Genomic DNA, 21,288 nt, shown 5'->3' with positions numbered 1-21,288 from the left:
ACACACTCTCTCTCTCTCTCTCACAGTCAATGTCTTTCTCTCTCTCACTCTCACACACTGTCTCTTACACACTCTATGTCTCACACTGTATCACATTCACTCTCTATGTGTCACACAAGTCACTCACACACTCTCTTGGTCTCATACACTCAGTCTCACAGAGAGTCTGTGTCTCACACACTCTCACTCTTGCACACACTGTATCTGTGTGAAACACACTCTCTCTCACACTGTCTCACACACGCACTTGCACACACTCTCATTCTCACACACACACTCTCTCACAGACACACTCGCACCCAGACTCTCTCTCTTTCACACACACTCGCACATTCACTCTATCTCTCACACACACTCGCACATTCACTCTCTCAAACATGCACACTCCGAGGAAAACCTTGCTAGCGCCCGTTTCATTTGTGTCAGAAACGGGCCTTTTTTACTAGTAAGAAGTTAAATGTGGGGTTTTATCATCAATGGTGCACATCATTGACTTACCAACCAGAAACTCAACGAGATCAACACGCATATACCTGAATCTCCACTACCCAAGCTGCAAAGGACTCAAATACAAATCAACCTAAGCATCCAGCTTCTCCTATATAAGCACGCAACTATGGAACGCACTACCAAACGCCGTGAAAACAACGCAAGACCTATCAAACTTCCAGAAGTCACTGAAAACGTACCTGTTCAAAAAGGCATATCCGAATGATCCAACTTAAATGCCTAAACCCTGCAACACAATGAATCTAACGCTCGAAATGGACATAACATAACTCTTCTCCTTTCCTATTCCATAATGTGTCTGTCACACATGATTTCTACCATAATATCACTATGTACTTGTCATACCGGAACTGGCGATCACCAGCACGGTGCTATGTAAGCCACATTGAGCCTGCATAAAGGTGGGAAAACGTGGGATACAAATGGAATAAATACATTATTACACAATAGCATGCACTATTGCTCAGTGGTGCATCTTATTGCTCAATAGTGAGCATTATTTATTAGTAGGCGTGCAGTACTGAGCAATAGATTGCACTATTGATGACACTGCTCCGCAAACAAAAAAGAATAACACAAAGGGATTCTTTTACTAAGCTGCAGTAAGCACTAATGCGTGCTTTATGCAGCTTAAAATGCCTTACCTTGGGGGGAGCTAGAGTGTCCCGCAATAATTTTGGTATCTGCATGCACTTCCCATGCACTAAAAAGTATAATTCATTTTTTACTGCTGGGGTGGGTTGAGGGCGAAGAGTAGGAATGCACAGCGTTATTCAGTTAGCGCAGCTATATCGCCACATGCTAATCGATTAGTGCATGTTTAGCTCCTGAACCCTTACTGCCTACAAAAAAGGTATTGGTAGGTGTTCACATGCTAATGGCCATGTGCTAATGTGAAAATTAGTGCATGGCCATTAATTAAAAAAACAGAAAACTCGCCATGCAGTAAAAATGACCTTAGCATGTGGGAATGACCGGCGTAAGCATGTGCTCAGGCCACTTTTTACCACAGTTTTGGTAAAAGGGCCCCAAAGAAAAACCCTAAATAAAATTTAAAATCCTGTAAAAAAAATACAGGAAGCTAAATAAAACAAAACATTTTGGCCTGCACATTCGTAGTACAACAAAAAGCGGGAATAAGCACAACAAATGCAAAGAAGAAACCAAGAGGGTGAAGCTGGCTTTAGGAAATGGATAATCCAATTGTGTATTGCAGGTCCCAGCACATACCACATTTCAGCTAATAGCCTGCATCAGAATTCTACAAATTATTACCCCCACACACACACACTTACAAAAAGCAAACTTAAAATACATAGATAAGAAACACAAATATAAATGTTTAAAAATATTATGCAAAAAGCATTAACCCAATAAGACATAATAAAAAAGTGATTACAAGCATACAGTCAAAATATTATAAAACATGCAAAATCATAAAACAAATGATGAGAGATAATACTATATTTAAATGACACATTCAATACGTCACAATCACCAATGTATCTACAGTAGAAACAAAAAAAGGAAGGAGGTCAAATAAACACGAAACGCCAAATGCTACTCATGAAATACAACATAACGTAATGGTCTATTAAAAACACTGCTGGAGGGAAAACCCTATAAAAAAACGAAAGACTATACTCTAAACCCTTTGACCAAAATTGTCATGATTCTTCTTGGTTAAAAAAGCATATTAAACTACAATTTGAAATATTTGTCCATTCCATCTCAAATATGTTACCAATTAACATACTGCATAATTCCGAGCCAAAGAAGCTCAGTTCAAACTTTCAAATCATAATTTAAATACATATGAATTACCTTCTAAGGAAAAAACAGACACAAATCATGCACGTTCAAATACTAAGGGGGTGATGCTATAAGTGGCACCTCCTCAGGAACTAGTTGCCAGAGGATGTGGTATTGGCAGTTAGCTTATCTGGGTTTAAATAAGTTTTTCATAAGTTCCTGGAGGAACAGTCTGTAGCTTGTTATTGAGATAGACATAGAGAAGCCATTGCTTGCCCTGCAATTGGTATTATAGAATGTTGCTTCTATTTGGGTTTCCATCAGGTACTTGTGACCTAGATTGGCCACCATTGGAAGCAGGATACTGGGTTAGATGGACAATTGGTCTGACCCAGTATGGCTATTCTGATGTTCTTCTGGGTGCCCCAATGCAGAGCAGGGAGCACCAGCTCTATAACACATTCTGGGCACCATGAGTCTGCTATAGAATATTAGTGCCATCCCGTGTCTGTGCACCCAAAACGTGTCAACGGAAGGCATAAGTGGGTGTGTTGAAAAGACCACTCAACATGCACATACGATAGTAATTTATAAGATGTGTGGGTTGATGTGGACATGCCCATGGCCCGCCCATATGTATGCCCCCCTTCAGGGCCGCCGAGAGACTGGGTCAGGTCCGGGACAAGGCCGCCCCTGGGCCCCCCCCCACCCGAGGTCGCTGGGCCCCCCTCCACCGGGCCCTCTCTCCACCCTGGGCCCTCTGCACTGACCTTAAGCGCCTCACCTTCGAAAGCGCAGCAACAAGCAGTGACAGACCACTCCTTCCTTCCATGTCCCGCTCTCACGGAAGTTACGTCAGGCGAGGGCGGGACACGGAAGGAAGGAGTGGTCTGCCGCTGCTTGCTGCGCTTTACAAGGTGAGGCGCTTAAGTTCAATGCCAGGGAGCGATGGAGGTCAGGTGGGTGGCGGCGGCGCTGGGCCCCCCCCCCGGAGTCCCAGGGAATTTTGTCCCCCCTGTCCCCCCTCTCGGCGGCCCTGCCCCCCTTTGCAGGTGCACGTTACCTTACACACCTTGTGCTTTATTGTAAATATGGGTGCCCCCCCCTAGTGTGCACAAAGCATGGGAAACTGCTGCGTACCATTTCTAGAACTGCCTTATAAACCTAAAGTGAGGCAGCACCGTGCATGTAGACTCAGTGCCAGCCAAATATTTTTAAAACAAACCTCAGATGAATATAAAACTTAAAAAAAAAAATATATATCCCATCTCTGTTCTCCTTACATACTGCACTAACTAATAATTTAACCTGCAAGCTCAGTGATCATGCCTGTAGGTTAAATAATGTGTGAATGCAGTACATGTACATATGTAATCATATTAATTGGTTGATCTCCCTTTTTTTTTCCTTCTACTAACCTATAAATGTATTCACTCTGCTGCTCCCCAGTATCTCTCCACACTCGTCCTTCCCTACACCCCTTCCCGTGCACTCCGCTCCATGGATAAATCCTTCTTATCTGTTCCCTTCTCCACTACTGCCAACTCCAGACTTCACGCCTTCTGTCTCGCTGCACCCTACGCCTGGAATAAACTTCCTGAGCCCCTACGTCTTGCCCCATCCTTGGCCACCTTTAAATCTAGACTGAAAGCCCACCTCTTTAACATTGCTTTTGACTCGTAACCACTTGTAACCACTCGCCTCCATCTACCCTCCTCTCTTCCTTCCCGTACACATTAATTGATTTGATTTGCTTACTTTATTTTTTGTCTATTAGATTGTAAGCTCTTTGAGCAGGGACTGTCTTTCTTCTATGTTTGTGCAGCGCTGCGTACGCCTTGTAGCGCTATAGAAATGCTAAATAGTAGGAGGAGGAGGTTTTCTTTAAGCTTTTAATCTACCTTAAATCCATAGTGTCCTAGGCAGAATAGAAATCTTTAACAGTATAGTATAGTATATATTACATTATATTATATTACATTAAGAACAATTATATCCCACACTAGCCTCAAAAGTTCAGTGTGGCTAACAAATTCACAGAGCGTAGTATAATATATAAGAACAGAGATGTGATATTTTAATTATTTTATTTTTATTTTATATTCATGAGGTTCCCCTCATTCTATATAATGTAAAGCAAGCTGAGTTGCTGAAATGTCTCTGTTTCCTTGGATGAGAGGGGAAAAGCAAAACCTTCCCCTAAAAATGCAGGTGCACCTCTCATTCCAGCCCGAGGCGCACATGTATTGCTGCTTGGAAATGTCTTTCTGTTGAAAGAATAACTTATCTGCTTGCTTTGGGAATTGATTTTAACAGACTTTGGAATGATTAAAATCCTAATTTTCTTTCTGTCTCCTGTTTTAAATGATCAGATACTCTAATTAAAATGTTTCTGTATCTCTTCTCCAGTAGTACCTTAATGTTTGAAAAAAAATGGGCTGTGAGTCAGAGAACCTAGGATCACTGTTCCTGTAAGCTGAGTTGGAGCCCTCTGCCTACAATCTTACCAGTAGGGGGTGATGTTTCACCATCACATTTTCAATAGTGAGGGACAGGCAAGATCTACAGGGCTCCAGGCAGGGAACTTGCCTGTCCCTAGCAATTGAAAACAAAATATTGAAGCACCACCCCCTACTGGTAGCAATGTAGTTGGAGGACTCCCACACAGCTTAGAGGGAACAGTGCCCAGCATTTAAATCCCCCTTCTCACCGTGACACCCTTTCCCTCACATTCTATAAATGGCACACAAACTTAGATGTATAATTGGATGCAGGGTTATAGAATAATGTCAGTTATGTGCTGTGCATAACTTAGGGTCCTTTTACCAAGCTAAAAGGTGGTCGGTGCTGTTGTCAGCACATGGCCACTTTTAGCATGGTGGTAAAATGGTCGCCTTGCCTTAATTTTTTGTAATGGCCATGCACTAATTTCCCCATTACTGCAGAAGCCCTTACTGCCACCTATTTAGGAGGTGGTAAGGGCTCTCGTGCTAATCAGTTTTAGAGGGTGCAGTGCACTTCAGGCAGGCGAACCCAGGCCCATCTCCCCCTACCTGTTACACTTGTGGTGGTAAATGGGAGCCCTCCAAAACCCACTACCCACAACTGTACATCACTACCATAGCCCTTAAAGTGTAATGGGGGGGCATCTAGATGTGAGTACAGTAGGTTTGTGGTGGGTTTTGGAGGGCTCCCATTTACCACCACAAGTGTAACAGGTAGGGGGGGATGGGCCTGGGTTCGCCTGCCTGAAGTGCACTGCACCCACTAAAACTGCTCCAGGCACCTGCATAGTGCTGTGATGGAGCTGGGTATGACATTTGAGGCTGGCATAGGGGCTGGAAAAAAATGTTTTTAATTTTTGGGTGGGAGGGGGTTGGTGACCACTGGGGGAGTAAGAGGAGGTGATCCCCGATTCCCTCCGTTGGTCATCTGGTTAGTTCGGGCACCTTTTCAAGGCTTGGTCATGAACAAAAAAGGACCAAGTAAAGTCGGCCAAATGCTCATCAGAGCCGGCCTTCTTTTTTCCATTATCGGCTGAGGCCGGCCATCTCTTAACCACGCCCCCGTCCCGCCTTCGGTACACTGCCGACACACCCCCTTGAACTTTGGCTGGCCCTGCGACGGAAAGCAGTTGAAGCCGGCCAAAATCGGCTTTTGATTATACCGATTTGGCCGGCCTTAGTAGAAGGCCAGCCATCTCCCAATTTGTGTCGGAAGATGGCCGCCCTTCTCTTTCGAAAATAAACAGGATTGGCACTTTATTGGCGATAAGTATCAATAATTGACCTTAACAAGCACTAATTGGCAATAATTTGTAGTTACGAGCATAACTGACTTAGCCCCTTATTCAATAAACCAAGCGCTTAATTTCTATGGCACACAGCATCAAAGGGGGCATGGATCTGGGAGGGCATGGGCGGGTCTAGAGGGTGTGGCAAGCTATTAGGTACAAAAATGTGGACTTACGCTAGTATTCTATAAAAGCAGTTTGATGCCAGGCTGCGATTATAGAATTCACACTTAGCATGTATCATCCTGGTGCCTAAATGTAGGTACTTTATACAGAATTACCCCCTTTGTGACCTTAGGTAAGTCACTTCATCTTCCATTGTCTCCGGCACAACTAGACTGTGCACCAATTTAAGCAGGGAAACAACCCAAGCCCCTGAATACATAACTTGCCTTCAGTTTGGATTTTTGAAAGACAAGTAACAAATCTAAAATCCAAACCCTCAAATCCAAGTATTACACAAACAGCAGTCCTAAAGGGCACCTTGTACGATATCCTACCTTGAATTCCATTGGCGTATACTTCTCATTTTTGGGGGTTGTGTTGCCTTTAAATTGAAGATGATTGGGGGTAGTTGGGTGGATGACTGTTGACTCCTGCGACTGCCTCTGACATCGCTGACAGTAGACATAAATCACAAACGTCAGAAGACTGGAACCTAAAAAGCAGGAAACTCCGGTGGCTATTAGATGGATAAGACTAAAACCTGCAAAAGACAAACAAGCAGCAGATTTTAGAAGTAAATGGAAATACAGCCGCTATAGTTTTGGCATCTGCGCATGCTTTCCACGTGCCACAAAAATACTTATTTTTTAGCGCTGGGCTATGTTTGGAGGACGAGTAGGCGTGCCCAGTGTTAATTGGTGAGCACAGATGCATTGCCGCACACCAAGGGGTCCTTTTACAAAGGCACATATGCACCTATGCACGTTCAATGAGTGTCAAATTGGCAGTACCACCTGGCTACCATGTGCTCCGGGAGGTAGTTCCACTTTTGCGTGCGCCCAAAACACACGGTAGAAAATATTTTCTATTTTCTACTGGGGGGGCCCTTACCTGGTGGTAATCGGCAGTTGGTACTTGCTGCACACTTACCGCCTGGTCAGCATGTGAGACCTTACCACGAAGTCAATGCGTAGAGTTAAGACCTCAGGCTGAAAATGGACGTGTGTTAGTTTTCATTATGCCGCATGTCCATTTTCAGGCACATTAAGCAATTCTCTTCTTTCCAGGTGCGCTCAGGAAATGGACCGGCGCGCATCCAAAACATGTGCCTACCCCAGCGCAGGCCACTTTTCAGCGCACTTAGTAAAAGGGTCCCCAACTGATTAGTGCACATGATTAGCATATGAGCTCTTCTCGCCTGTAAAAGAGGTGTCAGTAAGGGCTCACACGCTAATTGGGAAATTAGCACATGGCCACTATTGGGGGAAATAGGAAATGCGGCCATTTTGCAGCCGTGCTAAAAGTGGCCTCAGCACTAGTCATAATGCAGGCCACCTCTCAGCGCAGCTTAGTAAAAATGCCCCTGAATGTGCACTAACTTTTCTGATGACTCTGGAAATACCATGACGTTTGTTTTCCTTTCTAAAATCTCACTTAGCTACCTTGCAAGCACCGTAGGGTATGGACTAGTGTTTGAAACAAAGGGTTAAAAAAAATATTACACAGGAGGTAAATGTCAGGCAAAAATAAAGAAGAAAACCAGGGCCCCTTTTATTAAGTGGCGGCAAGCCCAACGCTAAACAGGAAGTACCGCCGGGTAACCACAGCAGGCAGGCGGGACTTCCCACCCCTAGCGAGCCATCATATCCGGAGTGTACCCGGCTGTAACTGGGCAGTGCCACGTGTTGCCCGGTCACCGCCGGGTTAGTGTGGGAGCCCTTACTGCCACCTCAATGGGTGGTGATAAGGGCTCCCCTCCCCTCCACGAAATGGCCACGTGGCACTTGCCACACGGCCATTTCCTGCAGGAAAGAGAGACTTCTCTTTAGCCCGCTGCGGTAAAAGGGGGTCTCGGCGAGAGTGAAAAACATGTGCCGAGGCAGGCACAGGCCCCCTTTTGCCACAGCTTGGTAAAAAGGGCCCCCAATTTCTTCAATCTGTTTGGTAATGGGTATAGTTAGAGCCAAGCAAAGATAGGAAACAACAAAATAATAATTATCCAACTCAACTGTTGGCATTAAGAATGCTTGCAGTCTAATTCAGACAGGAATGTCTCCAAGATTTCATCTCTTTGTTGCATGCGAAGATACAGATTAATGGTTCCAAAGTAAGAACCCTAGATAAAGAAGGCAGCCTACCTCCGCAGTTCACATCCTCATCAACACTGGATGCTGGCAGAATCACTAAACAAAAAAACAACAACAAAAAAAGAGTAATTGTTCTGCTTTAGCTCTATTTACTGAGCAGCATTAATAAGCCAATGCGTATTAATCTGAATTAAACATATGCCCCTGGATTCTATAAATAACACCCAATTTGCATGTGCGATTTAATTGAGCAATGAGCCAATTACTGCCAATAATTGGGTGCTAACAATCAATTACTGGGATTAATTGACAACAATTTGGATTTGCGCACACATCTCGCTAAGCGCACACAAATACTTTTAGTGTGTAATTGAAAATGGAGCATTGTGACAAGGCAAGCCCCAGAGATTCCCCCAGTGAAGCAGTTGAGCCCAGAACTACAGGTCCCAGAAGTCCTTTCAAGGATGAGTGAGGAGAGTAGTCCTAAAAAGATGGAATGGATTCCCAGCCCCAGCAGGGGGAGCAATGGCTCGAGGCAGGGTGAGCCTGTTACTCCCTTCCCCACTAGAGGGCGAGGGAAGGATGAAGCTCAGTTTCCATGGCTTCGCCATCAGTATATAACAGTGGCGTAGCCAGACCTGACATTTTGGGTGGGCCCAGAGCTAATATGGGTGGGCACTATGTATATATAGGTGTGAGTAGTTTTCTTGGGGATCCTAAATCATTTTTAATAAACAGTCTGCCCAACAGCTGTCCTACAGCAACATAAACCACATACATATTCGGAACCTATGTTGCAAACCTTAAAACCACCATACCGAGAATACAAAACACACAGGACCTATAGAGCAATTCTACCAAATCATAAGCAGTTATTTCTACGAGTCACACAAGGAAAAAGAAATCATCTTAAACACTACAGTGAGCACTAGAACATCAATTCACCTATTGTAAAATTAAACCAGATCTTCCCTTTCATCTTTTACCATTTTTCTTTTTCCCCTCCTTTTCTTTCCTTCCATTTCCTTTTTTGACCCTTTCCACTTTCCTGTCCTCATTTCTCTCTCCCTTTTTTCTTCTGTTTACCCTTTCCATCTTTCCCCCTTCTTCTTCTTCTTTTCCCTCCTCACCTTCCCTTCTCTCTCCTCCCCCTTTTCTCCTTCCCCTTCTATCATGCCCTTTTTCTTCCACTTTTCCCTTTCCACCTCCTTTCTTTCCTCTTCCCCTCCTCTTCTCTTTTCCATTCCCTTTCCCTCCTCTTCTCTCTTTTCACCTAGTAAAGGGTCACCAAAACAGACACCAGATGCAGATGTGATTCCATATGCCCCAATGAAAGGAGAGTTTAATTTTACTTTCATTGAATTTCAGTATATTCCATCTTTATAACACCAGGTTTCCCAATCCCAAAGGCAGATTACAGAAACAGTTAAGATCAAGGAACATTCTCACAGAAATTTTGCAATGTGTATTGTTTAGAACAGCATAGAAAAATGAGCATAAAATACAGAGAATTATAACTGCTGTTTCTACCAGCTATAATCACTTTTAAGCTGTTTTACTGATGTTCAGTTTTTATTTCATGATATTTACTTAAACCTAGATACCGGAAACTTTTTTAATAAATTAAAAAGCTGTCAAATAAGTAAAAAGAACACAAAACCTTAGGAAGGAACACCTCATCTTCTGTTTTCTCCAATTTCCTGGCTGCCCTGTCTGTGCTGTGTCCGGGATGGGTCGGGTGAGCTTCTGCAAGTGCCACAGAGGTGGACTTGACCCGACCTGTCCAATTCCAGGATCCATCATCCCCCCCACCCAGTAGCCCACACCACACACGCAGTCAGCACCCACAGCGGGAACTATGCCGATGGTCGCCTGGTCGCGGTCCCTACCTTAAGAAGAAGAGGCTTCAGTTGAATTTATTGATGATGACATGAGTCAGTCAGGCAGAGGCTGAGCATCAGTCTCGCCTCACGCAGCCAACAGGCCAAGCCAGCGCCGCCACCGCCGTCGTCGTCAAACAGCTGGGCTGCAAGGCAACAGTGAGTGCAGCCTGCACCACACACTGAGCCGGGCAGGCCGTGTGCTGAATGCAGAATTGCAGATTAGGACCTGGCTGACTGGGCCTGTCACGGGAGACAGCCACCTGGAGCGTGGGGTGTGCGGGCAGCTCACAGTGGCAGGCAAGTGAATCGCGACGCCGACGATCTGATAATCCGAGGCATTGTCTGTGGTACCATGTGGCGGGCGGCGGTGCAGGGCATGTTCATAGGTGCCACGTGCAACTGCCAGGGGAAATGGTGCTGCCGGCCGCACAGCGCATGTGCACATAGGCGCCTTTTTTTTTACAAATCTAGTTGGGGAGCGACCGCCTTAAAAAAAAATCAATGAAGCCGTTTGACAGGCAGCGCTTCACATCTGCCTGTGTTTATTGCAAAGAAGGAAATTGTCTTCAGGCCTTCTCTCACTGTGTCCCACCCTCGGAGGGCGGGACACAGTGAGGGAAGGCCCGAAGACGATTTCCTTCTTTTGCAATGCACGCAGGGCAGACGCGAAGCGCTGCCTGTCAAACGGCTTCACAGATTTTTTTTAAGTGCCCGATTTTCCGCGCTGACTGGGTGGGCCTGAGTTGTGATTGGGTGGGCCTGGGCCCACCCAGGCCCACCCGTAGCTACGCCCCTGGTATATAATTCCCCCCAGCTGTGAGAAGGAGAGAGCAGATTTCCTGGAGGCTATAAATGGAGAGAGAGATTACATGGAGTATGTGGAGGAAGGAAGTAGCCTGCCACTAGAGCTGCCTAAAGGAGAGGAGCCAGCTACCATGGAGTGGGAAAATTCAAAGGTTGCCCTGCCCAGCACTTGAAGGCGGCAAGGTGGGAGAAACTGCCAAACCTGCTCCTTACAGGGTTTCCTCTGTGCTGTGAAAAGGCAGGTGATTTGTGGTATTGGTTTGATGTGCAAAGACTGTCCATGATTTGTTCTGAACTGTTGTGCTATATTGGAAGTGTGCTGAACTCTTACTAAACCCTTCTGAAGGAGGGGGAAGGGAAGGCTAATGCCCTAATAGAAGACCTGAGGTCTTGAGGAGCTGAGCGTTTGCTGAGGGATTTTGAGACCTGGACTGTACCTTTTTCTTTTGAAGATTATCTTATGAGGACTGTACCTTTTTCTTTTGAAGACTATATTAAGAGGGCTGTACCTTTTGTTATGAAGAATTAATTATGATTTTTGGTATGAAATTGCCTTGATAATAAAATACTTTGGCCCTGAGTCCCAGTATCAGCAGCATTCTGTCCTGGAACCCTGGGAGTCCCGCAGGCTTGCTGGCTCCACCCAAGAGGAGGAAGCGGACCTCCCTTTTACAGCATGTCTTGACACCCAAAAGTTGAGCGTGGATCCTGGCGTTATCTGCTATTCTATAAACAAAGCCCAACTTGGAGCACCATTTATAGAATAGCGCTCAGCGTGCATTTTTTGATACCCAAATTTGGGTACCATTTACTGAATCTAGTCCATATAGGGCAATTCTAGAACCGAGCACCTGCACTTATGCACCCCTTGTGCGAGTAAATGTGCAGAATACTAGCACTGGTGCATGTACTACTACTACTACTTAACATTTCTAAAGTGCTACTAGGGTTAAGCAGCGCTGTACAATTTACATAGAGGGACAGTCCCTGCTCAAAGAGCTTACAATCTAGAAGACAAGTGAACGGTCAGTCCGATAGGGGCAGTCAAATTGGGGCAGTCTGGAATTACTGAACGGTAAGAGTTAGGTGCCGAACGCAGCAATGAAGAGGTGGGTTTTAAGCAAAGACTTGAAGATGGGCAGGGAGGGGGCTTGGCGTATGGGCTCAGGAAGGTTGTTCCAAGCATAGGGTGAGGCGAGGCAGAATGAGCGGAGCCTGGAGTTGGTGGTGGAGGAGAAGGGTACTGAGAGGAGGGATTTGTCCTGTGAACGGAGGTTTCGGGCAGGAACGTAAGGGGAGATGAAGGTAGAAAGGTAGTGAGGGGCAGCAGACTGAGTGCATTTGTAGGTAAGAAGGAGAAGCTTGAATTGAATGCGGTATCTGGTTGGAAGCCAGTGAAGTGACCTGAGGAGAGGGGTGATATGAGTATATCGGTTCTGGCGGAATATAAGACGTGCGGTAGAGTTCTGAACAGATTGAAGGGGGGATAGATGGCTAAGTGGGAGGCCGGTGAGGAGTAAGTTGCAGTAGTCAAGGTGAGAGGTAATGAGAGCATGGGCGAGAGTTCGGGTGGTGTGTTCAGAGAGGAAAGGGCGAATTTTGCTGATGTTAAAGAGGAAGAAGTGACAGGTCTTGGCTATCTGCTGGATATGCGCAGAGAAGGAGAGGGAGGAGTCAAAGATGACTCCGAGGTTGCGGGCAGATGAGACGGGAAGGATGAGGGTGTTATCAACTGAGATAGAAAGTAAGGGGCACCATTACCCGTGAATTGAGGACATGAATTGAGGTTGAAGGGGGGCAGACTCAGGAGTAATGTCAAAAAGTATATTTTCACGGAGAGGGTGGTGGATATGTGGAATGCCCTCCTGCGGGAGGTGGTGGAGATGAAAACGGTAATGGAATTCAAACGTGCGTGGGATAAACACAAAGGAATCCTGTTTAGTAGGATTGGTTCCGTGGAATCTTAGCAGAGATTGGGTGGTGACACCAGTATTTGGAGAGTAAAACTGGTGCAGGGAGGACTTCTATGGTCTGTGCCCTGATCATGAGTAGTTTATAGTTCATTAAAACTTGCTCAACCGCCCAAGCTGACTTGCAGAACTGAGTGGTTTACATACAATTAAAAAAAAAAACCCAAGCCGAGGGTTCAGCTCCTTAAGAAGCAGAAGTCAAACAGGGGCTCTCTGTCGAGCGTTCCCTTCCAACTCAGCTACAGCTCAGAGAAGTGGCTTTTCGACTTAAAAAATATAAGAAGAAAGATGGCTGTTTTGAGACATAGTCCATTACCCTCCGGAGGCGTTTGACAAGTGAGGAGCTCGCAGCGTATCCAATAATTACTGACAATCAGTCTACGTTGGATATGAAGCAACCTGCCAACTCTCAAAATACATGAGAGCAGTGAGAAGGCAGAGCGACTGAAGTCTTTTCCTCCGATAATAATAAAAATTGAAGGTTGAGAGTACTACTTGTGATCAGTACATATTGACTATTTCTTCATTTACAAGAACCATAGGAAGAGTAAAATACAATTAAAAAAAAAACAATGGGTAAGCAGACTAGGAAAAGAACTACAAAATTTGATAAGAAAGAGAATAAAAACCAATCATACTAAATGGCACACAATGCAAAAGAGAAAGAAAGGGGACTTGATATACTGCCTTTCTGTAGTTTTTGCAACTGCATTCCAGTGGCGTACCAAGGGGGGGGGGGGGGCGGACCGCCCCGGGTGCACGCCGCTGGGGGGGGGTGCCGCGCGCCGGTCAGCGTCGTTGGTTTCCATGCTCCCTCTGCCCCGGAACAGGAAGTACCCTGTTCCGGGGCAGAGGGAGCATGGAAACCAACGACGCTGACCGGCGCGCGGCACCCCCCCAGCGGCGTGCACCCGGGGGGGGGGCTCTTTCGCCGAGGTGGGGGGGTGTCTCTTCGGCGGGGGGGGGGGGGGGGGGGGTCGCGCTGCACAGGGGGGGGGGGGGGGCGGGGCGCATCGGCGATCCGCCCCGGGTGTCAGCGCCCCTCGGAACGCCACTGCTGCATTCAAAGCAGTTTACAAAGTATATACAGATACTTATCTGTACCTGGGGCAGTGGGAATCAAACCCAGTTCCCCAAGATCAAAGTCCACTGTGCTAACCACTAGGCTATTCCTCCTGAAGAAAAAACCCCAAATAGATCATTCTAATGAAAAATCCTGTTTAAAAAGCCAATTTTTAAGGCAGCTTTAAAAGTCTTAAAAGATGATTCAGCCCGGAGAACGAGAGGAAGAGAATTCCAGAAAAAAGGAGCAGCGAAAAAGAAGGCATGGCGACGAGTGAATTCTAATTGTGCCGACTTAGGGTTAGGATGGACTAGTCTGTGATCAATTATAGAGCGAAGCAGGCGAACAGGGGAATAAAGTATAGTAAAAGTGGCAAGGTAATCCAGGAGACCAATTTTATGAGCTTTGAAACTACGAGTGAGTAATTTAAAAAATAACGCGTTGTTTGATGGGAAGACAATGGGATTTTTGCAGCAGGGGAAAACATGATCGAACTTGGGGCATGACAAATAAGTTTAATGGCTGTGTTCTGGACAGATTGCTTGATGAACTACTCCCCCTTAGTGGGTTAGACCAGGAGCGTAGCCAGACCTGCCATTTTGGGCAGGCCCAGAGTTAATATGGGCGGGCCGTTCCCACCCCCACCCCTGTACAGTTATTTAAAAGATTTCCCTCTGCCCCCCGCCCCCCGCATCTGCTTCTCTCTCCCCCGGCCTACCTGGGCAGCGCTTTCTCCCTTCGCCATCCCCTCTCCCGAGCTTTGCATTTCTCTTGCCCGCTCTCCCCGTCCGCGTGGTCTGGTCGTTTTTGCTGCCATGAGGCGCTGTTCTCCCTCTGGCAGCAGCGGCGATTCCCAAGGTCAGCCTTCTGCCAGCGTGCGTCGTTGGGGGCGAGTCCTCTCCTCAGGCGTGCGTCCCACCTTTGTAGAAAACAGGAAGTTGCAGAGTAGGCGGGACGCGCCTGGGGAGAGGCCCCGACAACGCACGCTGGCAGGGGGCTGGCTATGGGAGTCGCCGGCGCTGGAGGGAGAGCGGTGCTTCAGGGCAGTGGAGGTGAGCAGACCACGCGGACGGGGAGAGCGGGCAGAAGAGGCAGGAAGACATTGGAGCCTCGGAGAGCTACGCTACTGGTTGGGTTGGGGCTAGTTAGGGTGGGCGGGCCTGGAGCAAAAGTGGCTACACCCCTGGGTTAGACTATATCATTGCACTTGAGCCAAGTCTGAGGTGGTTTCCAACTGGACCCTTTCATTGCAAGTATTGACATTTTTGTTGCTAACACACACAGAAAGGTACAGTCTTCACTATCGTCCAGAGCAACACAGCACTATTATAAAAGCTTCACTGTTATCCTTGTCTTATTTACTGCATTGTTTATTTACACTGCAGCCAGACTCATATTTGGTAAAACAAAATACGAAAGTGCCAAACCCCTAAGAGAAAAACTGCATTGGCTTCCACTCAAAGAACGTATTACGTTCAAGGTCTGCACCCTGGTTCATAAAATCATTTACGGAGATGCCTACATGTCAGACCTCAAAGACCTACCACCCAGGAACGCTAAAAGATCAGCACGCACATTCCTGAATCTCCACTTCCCCGGCTGCAAAGGACTAAAGTACAAATTAACACATGCGTCCAGTTTTTCCTACATGAGTTCGCAGTTGTGGAATGCACTACCATTTGATGTGAAAACAATACGCGATCTAATCAACTTTCGGAAATCACTGAAGACTTATCTCTTCAACAAAGCATACTCCAACGATCCATCATAAGAACCGTAACGCATTAACGCTTTATCTATTATTCCGACTATGACCTCTTCATACTGATTGCTCAATTCTATTATGTCACCCATGTTCTTTATGTAATACTAATTGTATCTTTTACTCTGGAATGGTGATTGCCATGACGGAACAATGTAAGCCACATTGAGTCTGCAAATTGGTGGGAAAATGTGGGATACAAATGCAACAAATAAGTAAATAAATAAATTTACCATTATGAGGTTAATTTTCAAGTTGTCTCTACTGGAACAATGACCGCATATATTTTTTACGTCCACACTTTGTGCCAATTCTCAAAGTGGAATTGCATGGGTGCTGGCAGAAAGGCTGGTGCAAAGATCTGAAAATATCATCTGTGTTTCACAGTTTTCCTCTCTGCCCTAAACCTGCTCTGGGAATATTGCTATCAGTGGGCATTTTGTTTCGCAAGGAGCAGCCCTGTTGATGTACTGAGGGAAAGTGAACCAATTCGCCAATTAGCAAGGGTCCAGCACTTTGAAAACTGACCTTTCCAGGTTCTACATATAGCGTTATAATACCGATATAATTATGGGACAGTCTGTGCGCAATCAATATATTCTTTACGTAGTTCAATGAACAATGGAAACTGTAGTATAAGGACGCTTGCTTGATGATATTTGCCAGTATGATGCTTACTAGGGATTGTGCAAGCCAAACATTTTTGTTTTATTTCATTTCTTGTGTTATTTACAGGAAAGTTTTAAAAAACTTTTTTGTTTGTTTGGGGGTGACATCATCAGTAGTGCACCCTACATAAGTACATAAGCACCGCCATACCGGGAAAAGACCAAGGGTCCATCAAGCCCAAGGTCCTGTCTCCGACAGTAGCCAATCCAGGCTTCAAGAACCCAGCAACCCCCCCCCCCCCAAAAAAAAAAAAAAAAAAAAAAACTTAATTCTTAATAATGTTCAATGGACTTTTCCCTCAGGAATCTGTCCAAACCCCCTTTAAATCCCGTAAGGCCAGCTGCTGTCACTACATTCTCTGGCAATGAGTTCCTGAGTCTAACTACACTCTGAGTAAAGAAAAACTTTCTCCTGTTTGTTTTAAATATACCATATTCTAGCTTCATCTTGTGTCCCCTGGTTTTGTTGTTGTTTGAAAGTGTAAACAAACGCTTCACATCTGTCCGCTCTACTCCGCTCATTATCTTGTAGACTTCTATCATATCACCCCTCAGCCGCCTTTCCTCCAAGCTGAAGAGCCCTAACCTTCTCAGCCTTTCCTCATAGGGAAGTCGTTCCATTTCCTTTATCATTTTTGTCGCCCTTCTCTGCACCTTCTCTAATTCCTTTATATCTTTTTTGAGATGCGGCAACCAGAATTGGACACAATATTCTAGGTGCTGTCGCACCATGGAGCAATACAACGGCATTGTGTTTGTTTTCCATCCCTTTCCTAATAATACTCAACATTCTGTGTGCTTTCTTAGCCGCCGCAGAACACTGAGCAGAAATTTTTAACGTCTTCTCAACGATGACTCCCAGATCCTAGTGAAGGAATAGCCTAATGGTTAGTGCAACAGCCCGAGAACCAGGGGAACTGGTTTCAATTCCCTACTGCAGTTCCGTGTGACTCTGGGCAAGTCACTCAACCTTCAATTACCCCAGATACAAAATAGGTACCTGAATATAATAGGTAAACTGCTTTGACTGTAACCACAAAAAGGTGGTATATCAGGTCCCATGCCCTTTCCCTTTCCATTTTGACAACACAGAGAAAAATCCTCAAATTTTGCTTTTACTTCCTGATACTTGGGCGATCCATAGGAAAGGACAGGGGTAATGTTATTAACATTTCCAATGTCAATTTCACAGAACTGTACATCCCTAATGCTTGCAAACTCAACCTACCTGGAATTTCATTGAATATGCAGTCACGGTACTGTGTACTATTTCCAGTGCATTGAGAAGATCCTGGATTGTGAATTTCACAGTAGCGGCTACGATACTGGACTCCATCTTCATTGCAAAGGCTCCAGTCTGACCAGTCTGCCCAACCACCTTAAGATTCAACAGTAGGAGATAAAAATAAGATACACAAAGTGCGGAGGAATAACTTACAGGGCAATTCGATAAGAAATATGTGCGCCATTGGCAGCAAGAATTGACATATTCACGCTTAAGTGCTAGGCGCTATTGTATAAAGTACGTGCCAAATTCACTTAAGACTAGATTCTATATATGACGCTGAAAAAATTGGCGTGGAAAGAAACGCACATAGCGCTATTCTATAAACCACGCCTAATGTTAGGTGTGGTTTATAGACTACTAGTAAAAAAAGGCCCGTTTCTGTCAAAAATGAAACGGGTGCTAGCAAGGTTTTCCTCGGAGTGTATGTTTGAGAGAGAGAGAGTGTGTGTGAGAGATGGAGAGTGTGATAGACAGAGAGTGTGTCAAAGTCAGTGTATGTGATAGACAGAGAGTGAGTGAGTGTGAGTGTATGTGTGCACCCCCTCCCCCCTCCCTTTATGGTCTGAGGCCCCCCTTCCACCCCCACCTTTCTGGTCTTAGGACCCCCCTCACCCCCTCCCTCCAGCCACCCCTGTCCAACGACCCTCCTGTCCCCCTGCCCCCCCTGCAGCCACCCATGTCCAGCGACCTTCCTCTCCCCTGCCCCCCCTGCAGCCACGCATGTCCAGCGACCCTTCTCTCCCCCTTCTCCTTCTTCATCCACCCAGGTTGTGTAACGAAATCTTCAGGGCAGGCAGGAAAGATCCACGGTCCTGCCTGCCCGCTGCTGGCGCTCCCCCGCTGCCGGATCACTGTTCAAAATGGCCACCGAGACTTCCAATGGTGGTCTCGCAAGGCTTCTGCTGAAGTCTTGGAGGCCGCCCTTGTAAGTATCGGAGGCCATTTTGAACAGTGATCCGGCAGCGGGGGAGCGCCAGCGCCAGCAGCGGGCAGGCAGGACCGTGGATCTTTCCTGCCTGCCTCGAAGATTTCGTTACACAACCTGGGTGGATGAAGGAGGGTCAGGTGAGAGAGCAGGGTTGCTGGACATGGGTGGCTGGAGGGGGGGGCAGGGGGAGAGGAGGGTCGTTGTTTGATGCTCCGCTCCCTGCCACTTGCTCTGCTCCCTGCCACTTGGAATCAGCTGTCAGTGACGTCAGCCTGGCTACGGAGCCTAGCTCAAGAAGGAGGCACAGACACAGGCAGTGCAGTGCCAAAAGGCGGCAGTGCAGTGCCAGTGATTCCAATAGGCTGCCCTGCCACCAGCACCAGCCTCTTCTCCCTCTGCAACCCACCTCTTGATGTAACTTCCTGTTTCCTCAGAGGCGGGACGCAGTAGCAAAGAGGCCGGCACTGCAGCAGGGCAGCCTGTGGGAATCGCTGTCGCTACCGCCTTTTGGAAAAAAATAAGGTAAAAGGTTCAGGAGGGAAGGGCAGAGATGCTGAAGTGGGTGTGGGAAGGGCACGGGAGGGGGGGCAGAGGCAGCATTTCATCTCTGCCTCGGGCAACAGATTGCCTTGGGCCACCCCTGCTTTACAATAATGTTCTATAATGGCTTAGGCGTTGCTATTAGTGTTTAGAGTACCGGCTTCTGGCACCCAGGAAGACTGTTTCAAATCCCACTGCTGCTCCTTGGGACAGGGAAATATCTACAGTACCTGAATGACGCTCACCTTCAGCTGCTACTGAAAAAGGTGTGAGCATAATCCTAACAAATAAATACTTAAGAAATATATTGTCCATCAAAGATCCTCACTTGAAGGGTCAGGGATGTCTTTTCCATTCAGTGTTAATCTAAAGGCACTGTCAATCTTGCAGCTGAGCATCCCAGAGTACTTTAGGCTTTGTAACATGTTCAGCTCAAACATATCATCACCTTGGAAAGCAGATGCAACTTACTCCTCACCAGCCTCCCACTCAGCCATCTATCCCCCCTTCAATCCGTTCAGAACGCTGCTGCACGTCTTATATTCCGCCAGAACCGATATACTCATATCACCCCTCTCCTCAAATCACTTCATTGGCTTCCGATCAGATATCGCATACAATTCAAGCTCCTCCTCCTTACCTACAAATGCACTCAGTCTGCGGCTCCTCACTACCTCTCCACCCTCATCTCCCCCTATGTTCCCGCCCGTAACCTCCGCTCACAGGACAAAGCCCTTCTCTCACTACCCTTCTCCACCACTGCCAACTCCAGGCTCCGCTCATTCTGCCTTGCCTCACCCTATGCCTGGAACAATCTTCCCTCACCCATACGCCATGCCCCCTCCCTACCCATCTTCAAATCTCTGCTTAAAACTCACCTCTTCAATGCTGCCTTTGGCGCCTAACCGCTTGAGAAATATAGAATGCCCCAATCTATCCACCCTATCAGATTAACTCGTCCTCTAGATTGTTCACTTGTCTTTAGATTGTTCTCTTGTCTTTTAGATTGTAAGCTCTTTGAGCAGGGACTGTCCTTCTATGTTTAAATTGTACAGCGCTGCGTAACCCTAGTAGCGCTTTAGAAATGTTAGTTAGTAGTAGTAGTAGTAGAATGCGGAGTACCTCAAGGATCACCACTATCGCCAATCCTTTTCAACCTAATGATGACCCCACTAGCCAAGTCCTTATCCAACCAAGGCCTTAACCCTTTCATCTATGCAGACGATGTTACAATATACATTCCTTACAAACATGATTTGACAGAAATCACCAACGAAATCAAGCTCAGCTTGAATATCATGAACTCATGGGCAAATGCATTTCAGCTGAAACTCAATACAGAAAAAACACATTGTCTCATCCTCTCATCCCAATACAATATGAACAAACCCACAAATTTAAATAACCCAGACCATACCCTCCAGGGCTGTGCCTAGGGTCTCTGGTGCCCCCCTGCAGACTATCAGTCCCCCCCCCCCCCCCCCCGTGAAAATGATTGCTCACCACTTGCCACACTGACAGGAATTGTCAGCAATATTCTTAGAAACAAATTGCTATATATTGCAAAATAAGATAGCAGATGTAAATTCTCAAAGTGGACATATTCCAAACACTAAAATGAAAATAAAATGATTTTTTTCTACCTTTGTTGTCTGGTGACTTTCTTTTTCTGATCATGCTGGCCCAGTATCTGATTCTGCTGCTATCTGTCCTCTTAACTCCGTTTCCAGGGCTTCCTTTCCATTTATTTCTTTCCTTTCCTCCTTTCTTCTTCATTTCTGGTCCTCAGCTTCTTCATCCATGTGCAGTTTTTCTCCACTCTTCCTTTTCCCTCATTTCATCTCCTTCATCTCTCTTCCCTCCCCTCTATGTCCAGCAATTTCTCCTCTCTCCCTGAGCCCTACCCTCCCATCCATGCCCATCCATGCTCCTCTGTCCCCTGCCCCCTCCATTCATCCCTATCCAGCAATTCCCCTCTCTCCCTGAGCCCTGCCCTCCCATCCATGCTCCTCTGTCCCCTCCATTCATCCCTATCCAGCAATTCCCCTCTCTCCCTGAGCCCTGCCCCCCCATCC

The 21,288-nt window shown here is 46.4% G+C and overlaps 1 protein-coding gene across 1 annotated transcript in view; it reads right to left on the bottom strand.

Annotated features, from left to right (window-relative positions):
• SEMA5B (semaphorin 5B) overlaps nt 1-21,288 on the bottom strand; it is a gene marked incomplete in the record, with an annotated part of 415,784 nt that overhangs the window by 25,260 nt on the left and 369,236 nt on the right. The window contains 3 exon segments of the mRNA XM_030209426.1: nt 6,556-6,761; nt 8,359-8,403; nt 17,686-17,835. Coding sequence (XP_030065286.1) covers nt 6,556-6,761; nt 8,359-8,403; nt 17,686-17,835 — 401 coding nt within the window.

Source organism: Microcaecilia unicolor, chromosome 7 (genome assembly GCF_901765095.1).
Source record: "Microcaecilia unicolor chromosome 7, aMicUni1.1, whole genome shotgun sequence".
NCBI classification, from domain to species: Eukaryota; Metazoa; Chordata; class Amphibia; order Gymnophiona; family Siphonopidae; genus Microcaecilia; species Microcaecilia unicolor.
The sequence above is the reverse complement of the archived record's forward strand: the minus strand, read 5'-3'. Positions and strand labels throughout refer to the sequence as shown.